This window comes from Poecilia latipinna, unplaced genomic scaffold, assembly GCF_001443285.1.
Source record: "Poecilia latipinna isolate Pla-1442-1.1 unplaced genomic scaffold, P_latipinna-1.0 Scaffold576, whole genome shotgun sequence".
NCBI lineage: Eukaryota > Metazoa > Chordata > Actinopteri > Cyprinodontiformes > Poeciliidae > Poecilia > Poecilia latipinna.
The window spans coordinates 113,080-126,161 of record NW_015113192.1 but is presented as its reverse complement, the minus strand read 5'-3'; the positions used below and the strand labels follow the sequence as shown (position 1 = coordinate 126,161).

General features: G+C 39.7%; 2 protein-coding genes across 2 annotated transcripts in view; one reads left to right on the top strand and one right to left on the bottom strand.

Annotated features, from left to right (window-relative positions):
• The window catches only part of rb1 (retinoblastoma 1), a 24,190-nt gene extending 11,108 nt beyond the window's left edge, over positions 1–13,082 (bottom strand). Inside the window, exons 1-17 of the mRNA XM_015042060.1 lie at positions 12,829–13,082; positions 12,315–12,435; positions 12,020–12,123; positions 11,023–11,157; positions 10,910–10,948; positions 10,523–10,572; positions 10,173–10,283; positions 9,832–9,977; positions 9,672–9,749; positions 8,551–8,660; positions 8,384–8,461; positions 7,112–7,199; positions 6,616–6,732; positions 6,484–6,540; positions 6,353–6,384; positions 4,247–4,323; positions 3,922–4,127 (exon numbers count right to left, since the gene is read on the bottom strand). Of these exons, the coding sequence (XP_014897546.1) occupies positions 3,922–4,127; positions 4,247–4,323; positions 6,353–6,384; positions 6,484–6,540; positions 6,616–6,732; positions 7,112–7,199; positions 8,384–8,461; positions 8,551–8,660; positions 9,672–9,749; positions 9,832–9,977; positions 10,173–10,283; positions 10,523–10,572; positions 10,910–10,948; positions 11,023–11,157; positions 12,020–12,123; positions 12,315–12,435; positions 12,829–12,941 (1,662 nt within the window). The 5' untranslated portion in view covers positions 12,942–13,082. The remainder of the gene's footprint in view (positions 1–3,921; positions 4,128–4,246; positions 4,324–6,352; positions 6,385–6,483; positions 6,541–6,615; positions 6,733–7,111; positions 7,200–8,383; positions 8,462–8,550; positions 8,661–9,671; positions 9,750–9,831; positions 9,978–10,172; positions 10,284–10,522; positions 10,573–10,909; positions 10,949–11,022; positions 11,158–12,019; positions 12,124–12,314; positions 12,436–12,828) is intronic.
• On the top strand, positions 1,018–3,115 carry LOC106953357 (lysophosphatidic acid receptor 6). Its single transcript, XM_015042062.1, has one exon. The coding sequence runs from the start codon at positions 1,780–1,782 to the stop codon at positions 2,779–2,781; it is 1,002 nt and encodes a 333-aa protein (XP_014897548.1). The 5' UTR covers positions 1,018–1,779; the 3' UTR covers positions 2,782–3,115.

Genomic DNA, 13,082 nt, shown 5'->3' with positions numbered 1-13,082 from the left:
ACATAAAACAATGTGTACATTTTATATGTTTTCTACATTATTTAAATCAGATGGTGGCAAAAATTGGATATGAAGTTTCTGCATCTCAATATGAACTTGATCAAATATATGAAAACTGACACATTTTGCAAATCTTGTTTCATTTCAGGTTCCCTGTAGGATAATTTTACTAATTATTCATAGGCACGTTATAAGAATAATAACATCTTAAAAAGATTAGTAGTAGAAAAATGCTTGTAATCAATTAGAGGCTTTGTTATTAATTATTTGCATTTCTATGGAACAGCAGCATCTGACAGGATAAACAAATTTCACTGAGATTTTGGGCTGTGATCTCGTGGAAATTTTGAAAACTGTGGTTTTGTTTTCAGGCAAAATGTACTGGGGGGGGATAAACCACAAGTTTGGGATGTCATACGTATTGACGCTTTGCTGTTCATATTTATATAATCCCGTCACTAAATCCCTGAATACTTCTCCCCACCACCGGTAAAACATACAAGGGAAAAGGTTTGTTACGCAACACCTAGATCATCCTGCACCGCATCCACTTCACTCAAACATCTAAGTTTTCCTCATTTAAGCATTAAAACTATGAGTTAATACTTCACAGTGGAATAAATGCAGAATTTTCTTTTAATACGAGTGTTTTTGTAATTAATTAATCCAAATAATAAAGTCCCAAATAAAGATTGTTGCATGTATTTACACAACACCTTTAAAAACCTGAAGTGCTTTTACAGTCAAGATGTTTTATTAATACAATGAAAAGCTGAGCAATCAAATACCTTACTATACATAACAATGATGATGATGAATTATTTAAAATAAAAGAATGCTGCTAAAATAGCTTTGAACCTACAATGTTAGAGAAAAACGACTTCTCGACCGCATTAACCCCTTTCTGCTTTGGGCTTACAGAAAACAAAAACCACATAAGTAGGTCATGTAGCTATTAAGAGAAAAAAATGAATCCATTATATCATCTGAAAATGTTTTATTGAAGAAGTGTTTCTGTCTGTTTTGGCAGTAAAACAATTCAGCTGTAGTTTCTTAATAATAACCTTACCACCTCTTCACTTTCTGAACGTTTTATACTGAATAAAAGTGCCACTAAATAAAATACAGCCTTGGAGCATCCGAATGCAAGGCACCTAAATAAATAAAAATAAATACTTACTCACTGGCCAAGCAGTTCTTAACCAAATTGTCTACAGTAATATCACGATGATGATAAACTTGCACTGTGTCGTGCATCCTCAGCATAAGCCATCACGAGCTGTGGTTTAAGTGGTTTTGACAGAAAAGAGAAGCTGATCAACTGTGTAAATAATAAAAAATGTCTCATAACACAGAGTAAACATCAATAAAAAGTGCTTACAGTCAAAGCCTACCATAACGCTGTCAGAAAAATCCTTAACGACATGTTTGCTTACGTGCCAGCATCCAAAATTAAACCGTCTGACCATCTCAATCAAGCATAAACTTTACGAGTTATTTAATGTGTCAATAGTGATCCACAGAGAAGTACTGCTTTTCCAATGTAATGAAATCAATGTTTACATGTTTTATAAGGAAAAGCCGGCATTAAAACTTCATTGGCTGGATGCATTTGACCATGCCAGTTACAGGACTATTTAAGAGTCACTTCAGCTAAATGACCTTCATAAAAACCCTGTTTTAATCTGTCCCATCTTGTGACAGGCGTAATATCTCCAGCAGAAGCAACGCGGAACGCTCCCCTCTGGACATGCGAGCGACTTAGAAAACGTTTGAGACATGGAGCTGTGGAACGCAACAGATCTGGAGGGAAAACCAAGCTGGCCTTCGTCTAACTGCACTGTGGATACGAGCTACCGCTTCACCTTCTATCAGGTGTCCTACAGCGTCATCTTCCTGCTGGGACTGGCCACCAACAGCCTGGCTCTGCGTAGACTCTGCACGTCCTCTTGCTCCGTGAGCAGCACGGCCGTCTACATGGCCAGCCTGTCCTTCGCCGACATGTTCTTTGTGATCTCTCTGCCCATGAGGATCTACTACTACCACCAAAAGGCTCGAGCTTGGTCGAGGACTGAGAACCTGACCAGCTGGATTCCTGGAGCGGCTTTCTGCCAGGTCACCTTCATCCTCAAATACATCAGCTTGTACGGCGGGATCTTCTTCCTCGTGTGCATCGCGGTGGACCGATACTTTGCCGTCGTGCACCCTCTGTCGCCGAACCTCCGCAGGCAGCGTGTTGCGCGGATCGTGAGCGGGGGGATATGGTGTGTGGTGCTGGGACTCAGCGTGAGTCTGCCGCTGTTGCGTTTGGCAGCTTCTCACCAAAACCGGCCGTGTCTGCTCGACCCGTCCTCCCTGCGCCACAGAACTTTCATTCTGGTCTCTCTGAGTTTAGTTTTGGGGTCGTTTCTGCTGCCCACTCTGATTCTCCTCTACAGCTACTGCAGAGTGCTGAGCGTGCTCCGCAAGTCGAGGCATCGCTGCCGCAGCCAGAGCCGCAATCGTCGGCAGACCCTTAAAATTATTTACTGGGTTTTGGGCGTCTACTTGCTGTGCTTCCTGCCCTATCATGTCAATCTGCTGGGCTACACCCTGACACACATGAAGCTGCTGCCACACTGTGGCCTGGCCAAGCTGACCAAGACTGTGCACCCAGTGGTGCTCTCACTGGCCAGCTTTAACTGCTGCCTCAATCCACTCATCTATTATTTCTCCAGCAGCCTGGTGCACAGGGAAACTTCGGGAGGTGGAGGCAGTAGCATTCAATGCCAAGGAGGATAACACCAATGATTGCAGCGTATTTGAAACGTTTTAATGCTAAACACAGCTGGTTTTTGGTGAGTAAAGTGAACTCAAAGTTGCCTTTTTTCTGTATTAGTAAGAGGAAACATAAAAGCTATAGGAAACTGCTTAAAATGTTTTGTCTCATCTGTTAATTCAGGATGGTCAGAGGAACCAAACTTTATTTTTTCTATAATGTTAAAGAGCGAGTATGTGGTTCATTCAGGCTGCAAAACAGAGAGCGAGAGCAAGGCTTACAGCAGATACTTTAGCTGTAAAGCTCTGTTGCATTGTTTTCAGCTGTTAAACTAATTTGTAAATATAGGCAGCTTTAAAAAAAAAAACACAAGTGGATTTATAAATGCTGAACAACAACTTCTAACCAGTAAAAATACCAGTAAAGAGATAATAATAAAATAATTATTAAAACTAAATAAAAGAACTTCTCTCCGATTAGTGAAGGAGTACATTTGAGTAAAGCGATTTATTACATAACAGGGTTTCCCCCAGAAAACTTGCTAAGCGCTGCGGTGTGGGCAGCCATTCAGCCGCCTACTGTGTGTTTTTGAGTTAAATTTCTTTTTAAAAGTTAAAACAGGAAATTTAAAAATACAACTAGTTAATTATGTGTTATTGGAAGACATCATTAGCAAAACCTAAACACCAAAAGGCAAACATAAAAAATGCAATAACATTTTTTGCACTTCAGTTCTTTCATTCTAATCAAAGTGTCTAAAATATTTTTAGACTTTATGCGCAACTTGTCTCTTTGTTTGCTGAAGTTGTTAGCATGAAGACCCGGGGTGAGAGAGTTTCTGTGGCCCACCAGGCACTGGTGGGAAGCCCTGCATAAACGCACTGCACTACATTTCTCAGGTGTCCAGCAGAGGACCGGGCCTCAGCTGGATGCTACTGTCAGAACATCTGCAGCTGTCTGGACTCACAATGTCTCAATTGCATTCAAAGCCGACAGTATTTCTCTGAAATAGTAAATTAACTCAAATACGGCAGTATAAAATGTTGAATTTGCACTTTGTAACATGATACTCTGTTAGGCTACTGTTTTTCTTCTGCTCACCGACTAATAAACACCGTGTAATCACACCTCCAGCTCGTGTGTTCTGTGGTGGTGAGACTCACCGTCCGCCACGCGATCCTCTCCATGATGAGGTTCTCGCAGGTCTCCAGATGTTTGATGATGTCTTTGCTCAGCGTCGGCTCAGCCTTGATGAAGCTCTCGATCACTTTGTAGAAGTCAAAGGCGGAGAGGTTGAGGACGTTCAGGATCCAGGGGAAGCACAAGTTCGTTCCAGTTTGGTCGCTTCCTCCGTTCTTGAAACTGCTCTCTGGTCACAGAAACGAGCAGAAGTTAAAGACAAGCAACAGTTTATTTGTCTCCTGCAGTGAAGGGTGTAACTTAAAATATGACTGAACTGAAACAAAGTAGGAGATTATAGGGGAGCACCTTCATATGTTGCCATGACGACCTCCAAAGAACAGGCCAGGAGTGATGTGTGAAATGTGGAGTCATTGAGGAGTTTACTAGAAAGCAGACGACAGGATTTGGTTCAATTAAAAGACGGATAATGCAAATACAAGAACATACCAGAAACAGAAATCATTTGGTTTGGTATTTATTTACTTCTGGCCTCAAGGTTACAGAAACCAACAACATATTCCACATGATCAACTTTCTTATAAGAGTCCAGGCCAGAAAGGAAAAACAGACGAAGGTGGAGTTACTTCAGATTCATCAGAATAACTTCTGATGAAAATGGGAACAAAGTCTTACGACACAAATTAAAATCCATACTTCTCTAGAGTCTGTAGAGACCTTGTTTTCATTAGCAGATGTGACCACTTCTATAAACCAAAGAGCTATGGAAATTTGCTAGTCTGGAGAATACAGATGAGTATTAACCCAATGTCAGGAAGATGAGACAACCTCACTGAGGTCAGAGAAGCAGTTATTGCCAGACATCAAGGGTTAGAAGTCCATTTTTAAACGAGTTGACCAAAATATTATTCACAAGAGGAAAGTTTTTAAGGCACCAGATAAGAACATCCTGACAAATTCACTACACTGTCAGCACAGCACAGTTTGTTTTGCCAAACTTTAAATGCTTAAAGTCATATGTTAAGAATCAAACAGGGAGAAGTTATGGGTCATTTTCTGTGGTAGCCAGGAGAAAGCCCCTATTCTACAAAAAAAATCGTACATTTGCAAAGTGCAAGACTAAGTCCTTTGAACAGATCAGACCAAACTAGAGACTTGAGGTGAGGTGAGATTTGGGGTTGTTTTAAGAAAGTACTGAGTGTGAACCAAAAGATAAGATCGTCAACAGGGCAAAGGTTCAAAACACAGCAGCAACTCTGGATGGATTGGTTGATAGATGGACATAATGGTTTGATTTAATAGGTTTTTAATAATGAAAAAAAATTGAGCAATGACCCAGTCAAAGACCAGAGGTTAAGAGTAATAAAATGCTGTGATGAGACCTAGAACGCTCAGAAACCTCAAAATGCCGGAACATGTTTCTATAGATGAGCAAGATAAAATTACAGCCCACCGATATAAAAGACCACAAAGTTTCATAATAATAAGTAGTTTGATTCACCACAGTTACTTCCACAAGCCGTCGAATCAACCATTTTACTTAGTTTTGCTTTTCCATTTTGACTTTATTGGTTATGTTGAAATTATTTTCTAATCTAATCAAGACCAGGAGTCTCATTTATAAAGCTGGAGCAGGCACAAAACGGGGCCTGAAACTGGCATGTGTTGCTTTCTACATAAAGCGAACTATAAAAAAAATAAAATAAACTTGACGGGAGAATGTGCGCTCTCCCACGCCAACTCTGACCCGGACGTTCGCTCGTTGTGGAAACTGAGGAAACCGGCGACACGGATGGTGAGGAATTGAAGCCTCGCTGCATCACGATTCGTCTCAGACATTTAGTTTCACTCCATATCAAACTTTAATCAGCTTTGTTGTCAGCATTCAACACAATACTGTAATTTATGCTTCTGCTGGTGAGCCACAGCTATACAAATTCAAACTATGTGGCCCTAATGTACTTAAGGTGTATATAGAGATTTCTGCTTCTGTGAAATTGTGTTTCTATCTTTTTCTCTGTGGTTGCCATTGGTGACCATGAAATGACGAACAGCAGTCTTAAAAACGCCACAGCCTTCATGACGTACTTTGCGCTGGCCATTTATGGTTGAACGTGGGTGTGCAGAGGACAAAACATGAGGCGGTCGGAAAGTGGTAAGAAAACGTTGAAGTGCAGAAATGACTATTAGAGGGGAAATTTCTTTCTGATGTTTGTGTGAATAGTTTTTTTAAATATATTTTTTTCCTTTTGGCATACGTACACTTTTGGTACAGATCCTGCACAGTGTTTTGCAAATGGGACCCCAAACTATTTTAATATGTTCTAGATTTGAACAAAGTTATACTTTCTTTTTCCTACTGCACAAGTTATGCATCTATTATTAAGAATTCAGAGTTAATGGCAACGAGAGTAAATTTTTTATACTGCACTGCAGAAAGAACTTTATAAATACCTGAAATTTTGCACAGAGAGACGCTTCTCTTCCTAGAACATAAAACATAACAAAGGATTACAATGAGTTCAGCCATTTTGATACATGTTAACACGGAAAATTTCCAAGCACAAAGAAACAAGTTACTATACCGATTTCAGCATAGCCTCCATTACTTTGTAGTATAATCTGACGCCAAGGGCAAATCTCTGAAAGACAAAGAGAACTTTTAGCAAGAGATAAGATCAGGTCAGGACAGGATGTGGTGCTTTTAAGCTTCATACCTGCCTGCCGTACACGACACAGTGAGGCCCCACCGCCTCGCCAAACTTCTGGCTAAACGCCTGACCAAGTGTCTCTAAACGTTTCTGTACATCCTGCGTCGGGTCCACAGTGCAATTCTGATCGTAGCAAATAGGACACACAGAAACATCTTAAATTAATCAAACTAGAAGAACTCAAGTTTAATAACAGGCTAACCCTTTCATGCATAGTGGTCACTATAGTATGGCCGACAGACAAAAAAGCACGCCGACCGACCCGGTCCCTCCTTCTACAGTAAAAAGAAATATTGTGACATCAGATAACCCCTGATGAATGCATTTTCAAAAAACAACTTTGTATTTGGAGAAAATTACAATTGATCACCAAAATAAAATAAAAAAATTTTCCCAAAAATTTTTTCTACCTTTTTTTATGCCTTAAGAAAATAAATAAATAAAAAAAATGGGAAAAAATCCTGACACAAAGGATCATAATTCATGCATGAAAGAGACTCACTTTGAAATATGTGGCCAGTGTAGTAGAAGGTTGATCCCCGTTGGAGGGAAGGTCTCCTCTGAGCATCCGAATAGATGTCATGGCAGCTCTGAGGAGAAAACAGAATGTAATGTGGTGACTGGATTAACCCAGAAGGAAAAATTATTTAATAATGACTGTCATGACAAAGTTTTTTTAATACAAGATTGTTTCCCCGTATTATGATGAAACTTTATTAACTCCCTAAGGCACTGCTGAGAATAAGTAATTCTGTTTTTCTTCCATCTCTTTTAGCTTGTGGCTAAGCTAAAGCTAAAGGAAATGACATGTTAGGAAATGCAAATGAGAGCGAGAGTTAAAGGATATGACGTGCTAGGGAACGCCCTCTTTAGGGCGTAGTTTAGATAGAGGCTAACAAAAGGAATGGAAAATTTTTTGTTTGATGTCATTTTGTCCTGCTAACTCCAAAGGTACCATGAGAAAAGGACCAGCTGTATTTTGGTATTAATACATGGAATTCATGAATTCAACTCACTGACTCTTTTTCAACCTCATACATGAAGAACTTAGCATGGAGAATGGATAAATTCTCCACGGCACCAACCAGGTGAACGACATCCAACTACCCACTGTGATGGAGACCAGGGGTTCCATCCCCAATAAATGATGATTGATGTTACATTATGTTGAATTTATTTACAGACCAAATGTGTTTTGTTTCAGTTCTTTATTTCAGTTGCATTGTGACATTTGGTTGAACAAGCTTTATGGGTAGAGAGACTGGCCATCTGTCCTGTTCAGGGAGAATGTGGGGGAGAATATCGGCTCTGATTTAGATTGGTTTAATTTGAGTTTGCTAATCGTTTGAGTCCTTACCTTTCTGGGTGTGTCTCATCAGCAGGGTGGAGCAGCAAAGGGAGACAAGTGCTCCAGGTGCTGTTAAAAAGCTCCTAGAGCATACCACTTTCAGTTAGGAGGGGTAATACTCTGAGGAATTATATTAAGTTAAATTTATTCTTTGATTGACCTTAGTTAGTTCTAATGATTTGCATGCATGTGAATATGTGGTGGCACCATTTAGGTGTGTTAGGTTTGTGTAAGCAGTGTTTGTTGTTTGTTCTGTTTTGATCACCCCTTTACTTGGTATAAGTGGTCAACTTCCCTCAGGTATAAATGCCAGCTTCTCGCTCTCACTGTGAAAATGGGGGTCAGTGTAACTGTGACCTTGACTTCTTTCCTTGCCTCCTTCCTGAACGCAGAGGAAGGAAGGAGGCCGGTCAAAGTGGCGCTCACCTGATCGGAGTCTGAGGAGGGATCGTCGGCCCGTCTTCCTCTGGCTGGTTCTTCTTTGGAGTTCTCTCCACCTGTGATCTGAACAAAGAATATCGCATCTGTTTTTCCTTCTCTCTTTCCGCTAAAGCACAACCGCAGCCACTAAAGGAGAGAAGCTAGGAACTTACATCTCGATTTTAGGAGGAAGAACGCTCTCATCCCCGTCGAAAAACAGACGCCCATCGATGTCTCTGCTCTTGAGGTAGTGCTCTTCATACTGCTGGTTGACATCATTCACCTGAGGAGAAGATTGCACCACAAGTGGACATGATGTTTGTGAAAGGAGCTTTTATGGAGAAAGACAAAATCCAAACGCAGACTTGGGCATTCCTGTTTATTAAACCTCGCAAAATACTGTAAATAATTTGAAAGCTTCTTCCTTAACCTGTTCTCATTGCTCAGAGTGAACAAGAAAAATAATAATTCTTGAATTTTTATTATGATTGATTTCTGTATAGGTTAATGAGCCTGTTTGGACAGAGTTCTTTCAGCTGGACTATTTTGGTCCATGGGGTAAAAAAAAAAATTAACAGAGTTGCACTCACAATGGAAAAACCCAGCCTAAAGTTGTCGCTTTGTGTATCATAACAGGTAAAGAGAAAAATGTATTATCAGTAAGGCATTTGAGCTTACAGTGGAAAATCATGAATAAATAATATTGAAAGGATGATGTACATTTGTATTCAGCCCTCTTTGATACCTTTCAATAAATAATGAATACTTTAACAAGCCATTGCATTTTGTTTCTCTCTGTTCAGATTTCAGATGCAAAACTAGTACAGAAAATAATTCTGTAGAAAAAGCTCCAAACTTTCTCTTGCTGCCCCTGAAAGAAAGCAAAATATGTGCCTATATACCCTTGAATCTTACCAAGAGCTTCATGTTTTCAAGCTGTTTATTCAGGCCAATACATGATAGCATAAATAAGGTTGGACAAACATTCACACATATACCACTAAGGTCTATAATGTTGACCATCTGGCCTTTACTGGGGCAATATCTCCCGTATCGTTCTTCACAGAACTGTGTCAGTGTCGGTAAACAGAAACCTCCTGCCTCAACACTTTCGTTTCTGCCTCTGCAATAAAAGACCCGGACGTCCTTTTAGTGACTCTAAGTGCGAACAAATACTTAAGGATGAGAACGAACAGATGCCATCGGCTGCAGCAGAGATGATGGAAACTGTGAGTGCTGTGGGGATAGAGTAAAACTAAACAGTACAGCAGGTGTTCTGGGAACAGGCACTCACCTGAGGAAAGTCGGTGGATCTCGAAAGATCCATCGAGTCCAGAAAAGCCAAGAAGCTGGTCTGGTACACGTTCTTCACCTGCAAACAAAGAGGACAGCTGAGCAAAAGTCAAATGTTCTCATATGACAACATGCTCAAACAAGGAAGAGAATTGTGAAACCTCTTCGAAATTGCATTCGTTGTCTTTGCACAAGGTTTCAAGAAGCTGCACATCAACCTCTGGTTCTGAAGGTCTGGACTTGGCTTTGCTCTGACTGCGGCGAGATGTTCGTGTCGGTGGGCTCAGGACCTTGCTAATGGCCGATTCTGCCAAACCAAAGAAAAAAAATAAATATCCAGTACTTAAAGATGTTAAATTACTAAAGAGATGGTTATCATTTAAGCACATAACCTTAAATAGTGATTTTTTTTTAAAAAGTTATAATTGTTTGCTTTCCTATTGAAAAGGTGACTCAAATATCTAAATCGAAGAAATCTGAATGAAACGTTGCCGAGGCTTACGATATAAAGGCTGTAACTGGTCTGAAGAGCAGCGCTTGATAAACAGCTCCAGCGTACAAAGCAGCAACTGGAAGGATATGACCAGGTCATCCTCCATCTGCAAAGCTCTTCCTGCAAACAGCCGAGGAGAAACGCATGAGAAGCTCCGACACCAAAACACCCAAACTGATCAAAACAAGGCGGCATTTGCCGTGACAATCTTGATGTTTGAATTAAACCGAGAGCTACAGTAGAGCACAGAGCGGGAAGTCATGAAAAAAAAAAAAAAACATTGGATGGCTTAACTTGAAAATGATTCTACTGATCTTGTTTTATTTATTTTTTTGACTTCCTAAAAGAAATAAAACTACCTTTTGCCAAAAGAAACATTGTCCAGCAGGTCCGCATGGTCTCTCTCTCCCTTGAAAGAGAGACAAGAAAGGATGAACAGTCTTATTTTTTTTAATCTAATCCTTAAAGAAGACTGTAAAAAGTTAAAAGAATTACAGCAGTATGTAAATGTATTCAAACTTTTTTTGGAATTTTATTTTATCATTACACCTTTAATTGTGTGGTTTTCCAATTTACACAGATGCCCCTAAATAGAAATGTATGCCACACTTTTCAGATTTTATTAGAAAATTTGACTGAAGCTTGTCCTCGCACTACGACAAAGTGGAAAAACATTTAGAGGACTGAATACTTTTTCATAGAGCTGTGCCACCAATGATGGTCGACAACTGTTAATCCCAACTTACTTGCCATCCGATGTCAGAACAAAGATATTCTTGCACGTTCTGAAACAAAAACGGATTCAGCATTCAGCTACATTCGCGTCACATTTCTACTCTCCGTTGTTGTGCTCACTCACTTCTCAAATCTTTGGTAAAGAGCCAGCATTACGTCGTACTTCTTCTCCAGTCGCGTCAGCGCCGAGTTGACCTTCATGCTTATTGTATCCAGGTTAACATCCAGTTGTCTCACCAGAGCCAAAAACTGCTTCAAACTAAAACAAAACAGAAACATAAGATTGGGAACGGATTTCCTACTAAAGACTACAAAGGTTTTTATGGTGAATCCAGCGTATATAAACATTTGTGCAGTACAATCAACGATCTTCTTGAATTATGCATTTTAAGAAACTTTACTAGTAAATGAGGATCTAAGTTTTCACAGAGAAAATCCCTTTAGAGGAGCAGTTAGCTGTTTTGCTAACTGGAAGTAACCAAAAAAACAAAAAACACTGCATGTAGTGAAGCACACCAACATTTATTGCCAATACATTAAAGGGGGTGTCATGTAAAATTACTTTTTTCACTTTTACTACTTACTACTTCTCAGTTTAACGCTAATAAGAATGTTTGGAAAGGGCGTAATGGAGAAAGGCATTGTTGTGATGAAGGCAGTGTCAGAAAAAGCAGGAGCTTCTTAAAGAGACAGAGGCCAATTTCAAGGTGTCAAATTATAACATCAAATTTATTTCAAGTTATGTGAGATATCGGTACAACATATGAAGGTATTTAATAGAGCTATAAAATTGCACCATGTGTCAGGAAAATTCATAATTCGCCCCTTTAAAGAAGGAAAAATCACTGGGCGGCTCCAACGTTTTCCTTCATTGGGAAGTGATTTTTTGATAATTTCACTACAACCCGTCTTCTTTATCTTATGTCATGTTAGATGTACCGTCTTCTTAACTTCCTGCTTTTTTCAGACAAACTCTACATCCTGTTTAGTTTATTTCCACTGCCAACTTTATATTAATTTGAGGTGTTATGGACAACACGTGGCAGTGTATTTTGATGAATAGAAACGAGCGTCTCTGGATGCAGACAGGAATACTATGAATTAAATCTTCTAGCACTTACTTCAGACTGACAGCTTTCAAAACTTGAGTTACAGTAAAGCTACCAACATCCATGTCTGTTACGATCACAAACAGACAAGCTCCCCAAAGTCTTTGCTGACTGCCCTAAATGAGAAAAAAAAAAAAAACATATTAAGAAAAGGGAAAGAAAATGGAAACTTTCCAGTCATTTTATAAAGGATGAAGTAAAATTACTTTTATATTATTAGCATTATCAAGGTTTATAGAGCTCCTCAGGTTTTGTGGTACTTTTTAAGCTAAACATGTGCAGAAACAGCTGTGTATGTAATACATACAGGGACTTTATCCATGGATTCCAGAACAGATTCCCACAGGGTCCAGGCTCGGTCACACACCAGGTCTGAAACATGAAGGCTCTTACACAGACTCACAAACTCAGCGTGCTTTTCTCTGTGTCTAAAGGTGAAGAATAAGAAGAGCAAAACATTCAGGTCATTTGACAGCAGTAGCATCCCAGAGAAGCAGCGCTACATAGTCCAAACACAGGTAATTTTCCTGCTTTATGACAGCGTTATAATTCATGCTACTTCCAAGCTAATATCCTGAGGAAATGTTTGTTTTATATTAAAGGCTGTAAACTCACTGGTGTTATCCTAAAAGCAGGCCTTACTGTTGAAATTAGCTAAACAGCTGGCCTGATAGATCGTTAGTCAAGCTAACAAGAATGGGTTGAATAATTTGACATATTGGCTAATAAATTAAACACAGGGCTACGTGTTTATAAAGAAACCGAACAGCTTGGTGATGAAATGCTGCCTTCTCTTTTATTTTCCGAATTACTTGTCTTACTTTTTCTCAGATAACTCTGGGCTATCCTGCTTGTCTGGAGAAGAAGCGCTGTCAGCGCTGGGCTTCGGCTCCTTGTTTTGTGTCATCCCAGAGTGGCGTTTTTTAGGCGGCATTCTTACAGCCTCTGCTTTACAAAAGAGCAAATTAAATAAACAAAACACAGACAGGTGGTTTTGTAGACCGCAGCTAACGTCGGGTAAATTTAAAACCCAGCGAGCAAGTTCGCGTCACAACAATACGCCAAACTGTGCCTT